This window comes from Sceloporus occidentalis, unplaced genomic scaffold, assembly GCF_023333645.1.
Source record: "Sceloporus occidentalis isolate IW3139 unplaced genomic scaffold, rSceOcc1.0.p SCAF_29, whole genome shotgun sequence".
Lineage (NCBI taxonomy): Eukaryota > Metazoa > Chordata > Lepidosauria > Squamata > Phrynosomatidae > Sceloporus > Sceloporus occidentalis.
The window spans coordinates 9,216,381-9,226,080 of record NW_028317009.1 but is presented as its reverse complement, the minus strand read 5'-3'; the positions used below and the strand labels follow the sequence as shown (position 1 = coordinate 9,226,080).

Sequence of the window (9,700 nt, the reverse complement as noted above, 5' to 3'; positions counted from 1 at the left end):
GAGATTGGCTGCCAGCTTTTAGACCACAAATCAGGCTTTAGATAACCCTCATCTTTCCTCTGCGTGCAAATAGATCCGATGATATCTACGGCAATGAAATCTACAATCCCACTCGGCGAGGTCAACGTGGGGTATCCATAAAGACCTCAGAGCTCATGCAAACTCAAGCAGAACTGTCCGTCATCAACCATCCTCTTTGTAAAGCTCATAACTGCTGCAGATCCTGAGAAACCCGACTTGTACTCCACAGCCGCCATCTACATCTTAGCTTCCAAAGAAGATCTGCAGCAGCTGTAGGGTTTGTCTGGTACATCATTACAAACTCAACAGCCAGCAGGATAAATGCTTTAGAACCCAACATGTATGCGGTGGAACAATAGGAACCCTTAAGAACCCAAACTTGTAGCCCACTGCTGCCATCAACCTCTTAGCTTCCAAAGAAGATCTGCAGCAGCTGTAGGGTTTGTCTACATCATTCACATAATCTCACCAGCCAACAGGATAAATGCTTTAGAACCCAACATATACCCTTTTGCTGCCATCAACCTCTTAGCTTCCAAAGAAGATCCACAGCAGCTGTAGGGTTTGTCTGCATCATTCACATAATCTCACCAGCCAACAGGCTAGATGCTGTAGGACAATAGGAACCATTTGAAACCCAACTTGTACCCTATTGCTGCCATCAACATGTTGGCTTCTAAAGAAGATCTGCAGCAGCTGTAGGGGTTGTCTGGTTTGTGTTACCCATCACAATGTCATCGCTATGAGACTAGTGGGAACCCTTAAGAACCCAACTTGTACCCTACTGCTGCCATCGACACCTTAGCTTCCAAATAAGATCTACAGCACCCATAGGGTTTGTCTGCATCATTCAAGCAGTCTTACCAGCCAACAGACTAAATGCTTTAGAACAATAGGAACTCTTTAGAACCCTACAGCTGCCATCGACAACTTAGCTTCCAAAGAAGATCCGCAGCAGCCGTAGGGTTTGTCTATTTTTCTTTGTACATCATCACAACCCCAGCGGCCAACAGGTTCCATCACACTGGCTCTTGCTCTGTACCATTAAGATCACACAGGCTGATGAATGGTTCTCCGGGGCAAGTTTTTTGTTTTTTGGAGTCGGTTTCTGACTTTGCACATCTGAGGGCATCTCTGAAACCGAAGCAGTATTTCTGTAACTCATTATATGAATCTTAGACAATTGGCAACAGATAACAGCAGAAATAGGAGTTCATTTATTTATTCTCATTGTGACGGAGAGAACATAAAAATTATCTTAACTATTAGACTATGCAAATAGAACAGGGAAGCCGTAGCCAAAAATCTGCTGCTATCCCCAGGGTATCGTTGCTACAAAGTGACTTTTATTACTACGGGGACAATTTAATGTAAACTTTACGCCATTAATACTAATCAGAGAGAAGGCGCAGAGCATACACCGCGAGGCTCTGTACTTCATGCAGAAGGCTAATGCACATAAAAAATCCCCATATATTCAAGTGAACTGAGGAATGAGATGGTAGGGGGCTAAAGGAATCCAAAATTACATTTAAAGTGCCAGGGAACCATTAAGGAGGAATTAATAAACGTATACAGTCTATGTTCTATAAGGCACTGGGGCATGGCCTTTTAACCAACTGCGGTGATTCCCCGGAACTCATTCCAAGGACTTTCAGGTCATTTCCAGTCCTAATGTCGGAAATCACTCTGACAGAGAACACAGCGTGCTGGGTACACGCAGGTTCCGCGGGCACCGGGTGCGCGCGCGCACAGGCAGGCAGTGGGGTAGCGGGCAGCGGGTCTTCGCGTGCGCACGGGCAGTGGGTCAGCGGGTCTTCGCGTGCGCACGGGCAGTGGGGCAGCGGGTCCGCACGGGCAGCGGGTCCACGCGCACACGCGAATGTATGTGCATGGCCGCAGGTACTCGCACACGTATGTGCAGCAGAAGCACAGTGCTGGGTATGAGCACAGGCTCCGGGCAATTAAACACGGAACGTCCAGAACACAGCAGAGAACCGAGGGGCATCTAGGGGCGTGCGGGAGGCTTTAAATAACACATAGCAAACAAAAATGTCAGACGGCATTATTACTATTATTATAATTACTTATATACACAATATATACAACGTATCAGCACCAAGAACTTTACACACATGAGAGGGTAACCGGAACGCCGCGGCCCAGCGAGCGACTCAAACCCCAGAACATGGACATAAACTCTGCACAAAGGGTAAACAGCGCTACACTACTAACCCTCTGTGTGTCACAGCGGCACGCGGCCCATCGCAAGGCAAACACAATCGTATTGTTAAAGACATATAAGCGAGCGGCAAACATCTCAGATGCTGCATCACAACAGCATAAAACACAGGGTTTAACCCTTTCGGCCCAGTTTGTATTTTTTTTTAAAAACTATTTATTGATAAATAAAACCACATGCTTGTCTTGTAAACAAACCACTCACCGGCCCTCCGTGTCCTTACTGTAACAGTTCAGCCGGAGTCCAAACAATCCCTCCAGGGGTTAGATTTCGGTGTAATAATCCAGACCCCAGAGCTCTGCCGATCTGCAACCAATATTATATTCCAGGGCCTTGGCCTGCTGCTTGATTGAGCAGATAATTCCCCAATTCACCCCAAACAGGCTTTTCTGGGGGGCAGAAAGTTGACAGCAAACTTGTGGGGTCTTTTGGGTTTCCATTTCTTAATAGAAAGAGTGGATTAAGAGGCAACATCAAAGCAGCTGTTTGGAAATCAGTGAATAGCCCAGCAGTCCTGACCCAGATGGATCAATCAGGGCCGCCCTCTACCTGCGAGATCCACCTCCATTCCTACCAGGAGATCCTGACAGCCTGCGGGGGGCAGACCTCGCAGTAACAATACGTGAATAAACCGTGATATTCATCGGAGGACAGCTACAGGAGCTGTAACAGGGCACCTACCGCATGGAGAGGGGCAATAATAATCATTATTATGTGAACGATGTGTAACGGGGCAATATCTGCACTTTATGCTATAAGATTGGACTATAGCATGTGCTATATAAGGTTTCAGACATGGCGTCTGTTCATCCTCACCCCAGCCTCAGGGAGAACCGGGAAATTAATGGGGTTCATTGTCAACCAACATATTCAATGATGCAACATTTTTTCAAATAAATTATTGTATCGATAACAATAATAATAGTAATAATACTATTAATAACAATAAAAATAGCAATACTAATTGTAATAATAATCATAAAATGTAGCAATAATAGTAATAATATTAATAATAGTAATAATATTATTTATAACAATAATAGTAATAATAATAATAATAGATGCTGGAATGTATTAGGGATGTAACACTTTGTGTAATAATGTATCAACGTCCTCATTACTCGTGCTGCATTTTATTATAGCCAAATCGTTACAATTCTCCAAAACGACAAGATTTTTTATCTTTCACTTACATTATCTGCAGCCCTAGCTCACGCCATTGCTGGTGATCATGTGACATTTGGAAGCCCCCCATTATGCTCAATGCTTGGTGGATGAGCTCAGTAAATCACCCCAACACATGCATTTGTAGCTGACCACCGTGCAGTAAGATAAGTACTTTCATCCAAAATAACCCTCACCCCCATTACCCCTTCACAGTAAGTCAAGGGCTTTCGTGTTAAAGAAGACGATAAATTTCTCCGGCAGCACATCTCCTGTCTGCTGTCCTTTGTGCTTAATATAATTGGATATATAATAATATATAATATCATATAATAACGATTTAATATGAGGGAAGCACATGCTTCACCCGCAGCTATAGCGGAATCTTTGAGTTTAATATAATTGTATATATAATAATATATAATATCATATTATTACTGTTTAATATGAGGGAAGCAAATGCCTCGTCCGCAGCTAGAAGGGAATCTTTGTGTTTAATATAATTGGATATATAATAATATATAATATCATATAATAACGGTTTAATATGAGGGAAGCACATACTTCATCCGCAGCTACAGCGGAATCTTTGTGTTTAATATAATTGGATATATAATAATATAATATATCATATTATTACTGTTTAATATGAGGGAAGCACATACTTCATCCGCGGCTACAGCGGAATCTTTGTGTTTAATATAATTTGATATATAATAATATAATATATCATATAATAAAGGTTAATACGAGGGAAGCACATGCTTCATCCACGGCTAGAGCAGAATCTTTGTGTTTAATATAATTGGATATATAATAATATATAATATCATATAATAACAGTTTAATATGAGGGAAGCACATACTTCATCTGCGGCTACAGCGGAATCTTTGTGTTTAATATAATTGGATATATAATAATATATAATATCATATAATAACGGTTTAATATGAGGGAAGCACATGCTTCATCCGCAGCTACAGCGGAATCTTTGAGTTTAATATAATTGGATATATAATAATATATAATATATAATAACGATTTAATATGTGGGAAGCACATGCTTCATCCGCAGCTACAGCGGAATCTTTGAGTTTAATATAATTGTATATATAATAATATATAATATCATATTATTACTGTTTAATATGAGGGAAGCAAATGCCTCGTCCGCAGCTAGAAGGGAATCTTTGTGTTTAATATAATTGGATATATAATAATATATAATATCCTATTATTACTGTTTAATATGAGGGAAGCACATACTTCAGCCGCAGCTACAGCGGAATCTTTGTGTTTAATATAATTGAATATATAATAATATAATATATCATATAATAAAGGTTAATACGAGGGAAGCACATGCTTCATCCACGGCTAGAGCAGAATCTTTGTGTTTAATATAATTGGATATATAATAATATATAATATCGGTTTAATATCAGGGAAGCACATGCTTCATCCGTGGCTACAGCGGAATCTTTGTGTTTAATATAATTGGATATATAATAATATATAATATCATATAATAACGGTTTAATATGAGGGAAGCACATACTTCATCTGCGGCTACAGCGGAATCTTTGTATAATATAATTGTATATATAATAATATATAATATCATATTATTACTGTTTAATATGAGGGAAGCAAATGCCTTGTCTGCAGCTAGAAGGGAATCTTTGTGTTTAGTATAATTGGATATATAATAATATATAATATCCTATTATTACTGTTTAATATGAGGGAAGCACATACTTCATCCGCAGCTACAGCGGAATCTTTGCGTTTAATATAATTGAATATATAATAATATATCATATTATTACTGTTTAATATGAGGGAAGCACATACTTCATCCATGGCTAGAGCAGAATCTTTGTGTTTAATATAATTGGATATATAATAATATATAATATCATATAATAACAGTTTAATATGAGGGAAGCACATGCCTCATCCACGGCTAGAGCAGAATCTTTGTGTTTAATATAATTGGATATAAAATAATATATAATATCGGTTTAATATCAGGGAAGCACATGCTTCATCCGTGGCTACAGCGGAATCTTTGTGTTTAATATAATTGGATATATAATAATATATAATATCATATAATAACGGTTTAATATGAGGGAAGCACATACTTCATCTGCGGCTACAGCTGAATCTTTGTGTTTAGGCTTTTTATGCATATTGTCCCATTTATGACAATCTCCAAGCCGCTAATGATACCTCCAGACTGAGAGGGTGGATGATTGCTCTGCTATACAAATGCGAAGATTGCAGAGTGTATCGTTCTGTATATACAATACAATTTGTAACAATGCATCCTGGGAACATGAATACAGAAATAGGGGAAGGTGATTGGAGATTATACAATGGGCCATTTTAGGAATATCAGCTTTAAAGTGTTTTATATGCAGGGAAACGACGGCCCCTCTTTTTCGAATGTATCTGTTTGTCTTGGTCTGTCAATTCTAAATTTGTCACAGCCTTTGAATGTATGGACTGTATGAGGTGCTGCAGAAATAATAATAATAAATATTAATAATAATAATTAAGCAGTTCTATGTGCCAAAGCAGGCAGTGCTAGGTCGCCCTCTGCTGGAGAAGAATGGTAACTACATATAAATCAAGGTTCTTGCTCAGGATATTTCTGTTCTTCCACCAGGGCTAATAATATTTTTTTTTTCTTGCTTGTTGGCAGCTATGACTTTTATTTGTTCTATATTGATGCAACCATGCATGGAATTTACTATCCTTTACATTAGCATTGTACATATGGAGTTGCCCCTATGGCATTGTGTGTGTAATAATAATAATAATAATAATAATAATGCAGTTCTATGTCCCAAAGCAGGTAGTGTTAATATGGATTTGCCCTGATGGCATGGTTTGTGCTATATACATAATAAAAAAATACTAAATAATAATAATATTATTCAGAAGCAGGTAGTGTTCTCAATAGAACAGGGTACATTGGCAGTTGAAGTGATAATAATAATAAATAATAATAATAATAATTAAGCAGTTCTATGTCAAAAAGCAGGCAGTGCTTGGTCGCCCTCTGCTGGAGAAGAAGCGCAACTACATAGAAATCAAGGTTCTTGCTCAGGATATTTCTGTTCTTTCACCAGGGCTAAGAATATTTTTTTTCTTGCATGTTGACATCTATGATTTTTATTTGTTCTATATTGATGCAAACATGCATGGAATTCAATATCGTTTCCATTAGTACTGTACATATGGAGTTGCCCCTATGGCATTGTTTGTGAAATAATAATAATAATAACAATAACAATAATAATAATATTGTTCAGAAGCAGGTAGTGTTCTCAATAGGACAGGGTACATTGGCAGTTGAAGTGTTAGGTCGCCCTCTGCTGGAGAAGAAGCATAACTACATATAAATCAAGGTTCTGTTTTTGTACCAGGGATAGGAATATTTTTCTTCTTGCTTGTTGGGGTGATAAAGAGCGGGGTGCCGTTCGAAACACGTCCAGATTTCGGGTCTCCTATGCACGTAGGTGTGAACTATGGTTTTAATATTGAAGTAAAATAAAAGCTGGAAGTTTTTTCATTCAAGTGCTGGATCGACCCCTTCTTTTTCTTTTTGCTTGTTGGCAGCTATGATATTTATTTGCAGACACTGCAGTCACCTTGTAATACTCTGTTGTATACCGACGCAAACATGGCTGGAACTCCTTATTGTTTCCATTAGTATTCTTCATATGGATTTGCCCACAAGGCTGAGTTTAGAATTGCTTCCGCAAATTCAGGACAGATGGCCACATAAGCAGCCTACACGTCAGCGATACATGTTATCCAGACAGATCTCTACTGTATCCGCGACTTGATCAGTAAGGGGAACGTCATTATGGATATGTATTAAGCGTGTAGTATGATATGTGTGAATGAATTAGACACGTTACATGTGTCACCTGTCACCAGCAAACACCTGCTCCTCGCCCCGGCGTAGAGAGAGAATAAAAGGTAGGTTATTGCTTGCAAGGGGTATTATCAGCCATCATTTATTTTTTATTAAGCTGTCGGGAAAATACAGGCTTGCAGAGAATGCCTATGAGTAACTATTGATATATTATTATTAGTAGTAGTAGTAATGGCTGCGGACACTTTTTGGGTGATTTTCATGTGTTTGTAGCTAATTGGGTTTAGGAGAAGGCTAAAATATTTCATTATAGACACCCCGAGGACTGAAACAAGGTGATCTGGAAAGAGCGACAGAGAGAATTGGATGAAAATAGGGACTATCTCTCCGTATGAAGGACACTTTGGAGAAGTAGGCAAATAATACCTGCCAAGTGTCCCTGCTCGCTTTGGCCAGTCCCCAAACCCCTGACGCCCCTCTTTTCCTAGGAGCTCGGAGTGCTTGCTGGGTATGGGGGTATCGCAGGGTTCTTCAGCCCTAAATGATACAATCCTTATATAAACAAGATAAAGTGTTTATAAATAAAACTGTGTAAATATATTATTCTAGTGATAATAGTCACACCGTTAACCCCTCTGTGGCCCAGGGAAAGACAGGCATACCCTGCCATCTTCACTCTAGGTGCAGCTTTCTGTTACTCGTTTCTATGGCAACGGGATGCAGAACACATTCTGCGATCGATTGCACGGCCTGCGTCTCATTGATTAGCGGGTCTGCGGGTTGCAGGGCGTGGTAACGTAATACGTGCCGAGAACGGGGAGGCTTAACGGAGCCAGCCAGGTGTCAGCAGCAGCAACGATGGCGGATCCCGAGCTGGAATCGATAAGAAAGCAGCGGCTCTCCGAGCTGCAGGGCAAGCGAGGGGTGAGCGCCTACTTGGAGGACTGCCCCCTAGGCCTCTCACGGGGTACCGTACGGTGACTGCCCCTAGGCCTCTCACGGGGTAATGGGGGGCTTCGTGTGACTGGCACTGCCCTAAGGCCACTCACAGGGTACCGGGAGCCTGCAGTGAGACTGGCATTGCTCCTAGGCCTCTCACAGGGTACCGGGGGGCTGCAGGGTGACTGGCACTTACCCCAGTCTTCTCACAGGGTATCGGGGGCTGCAGGGTGACTGACACTGCCTACAGGCTTCTCTCAGGGTACTGGGGGGTCTGCAGGGTGACTGGCATTACCCCCCCACACACACACACACACTGGCACAGGGTACTCGGAGCCTGCGGGATAATTGCCACGTCTGCCATTTTAAGCCCGCATATATTTGTATATTTTCTTATAAAATATTTAGAAAAAAGTCTGTAATATTTATAATAGTTCGTTTCTCTCAGGATGCTGGGAGCGACCAATCACAGCAGGAAGCCAAGCAGAGGTACGTGAGAGCGCCGGCCGTTCCGCGATTATTTGGGGTTCCCCCTAAAAAGCCCTATTTTTGGCGTCCGTATTAACAACATAAAACAATCTGCGCCGTACCCGCCGTGAGATCCGGTGTGAACGCTCCGCGTCGCTGCTCCTCACACCATCTTTCTTAATTGCAGGGAAGACGATATGAGAAATAATGTTTTAGCCCAAGTCCTCAGCCAGGCAGCCCGTGCGCGCCGTGAGTATAAACCCAGCTTTTAATTTGGGTTCAAAACCCAACAATAGGACGCTTCCCGCTGTCTGGAGATAAATACCGCTTTATATTTCTTTTAAACAGTGAATAACTTGGCCCTTGTGAAGCCTGAAAAAGCCAAAGCCGTCGAAAATTACCTTATCCAAATGGCTCGATTTGGGCAGCTTGGTGGGAAGGTAGGTGTCCCTGTATTTATTAAATCTGCCGTTCCATTATACGCACGGATTTCTAATGTAGATATTGTCTTATTCAGCTTTCAGAGGAGGGACTGATTGAAATCCTGGAGAAAGTGAGTCAGCAGACAGAGAAAAAGACAACGGTCAAGGTGAGTTAATAATATCTAATAATAAATAATATAATTAAACGCCAGCGAAAGAATAGTCGTGGTGTTCCAGCAGTGGTGTAACTCGTACTTTCCCACCCCCCCCCAGTTCAACAGGAGGAAAGTAATGGATTCCGACGAGGAAGACGACTGAGAGGCCGGGCGCGGAGAGGGAGAACAGGGCTGCGGCGGCTCTCGACTCGCCCGTTCTGTTTAAGGAAGAAGGCACTGAAACAAAGACTTCTACTTTCTGAAGTTTTAATGCTACAAGTTTTTGAGACGCCTGCCTTTATTTTTTTTTTTTCTTTCTTTCTTCCATTTGCAGATTTAAGTGACCGGTTTTGCATTAAGGATCTAATTCACCCCCTGACATCTCTGCTCCATCCC

The 9,700-nt window shown here is 41.1% G+C and overlaps 1 protein-coding gene across 1 annotated transcript; it reads left to right on the top strand.

The window, feature by feature from the left end:
- The first annotated feature begins 8,178 nt into the window (after nt 1–8,178).
- LOC149299305 (programmed cell death protein 5-like) lies at nt 8,179–9,467 on the top strand. Its single transcript, XM_089486427.1, has 6 exons — nt 8,179–8,244; nt 8,708–8,748; nt 8,915–8,976; nt 9,076–9,167; nt 9,245–9,316; nt 9,423–9,467. Exons 1-6 carry the CDS (start codon nt 8,179–8,181, stop codon nt 9,465–9,467), a joined length of 378 nt encoding a protein of 125 aa, XP_089342553.1.
- The last annotated feature ends 233 nt before the right edge of the window (nt 9,468–9,700 follow it).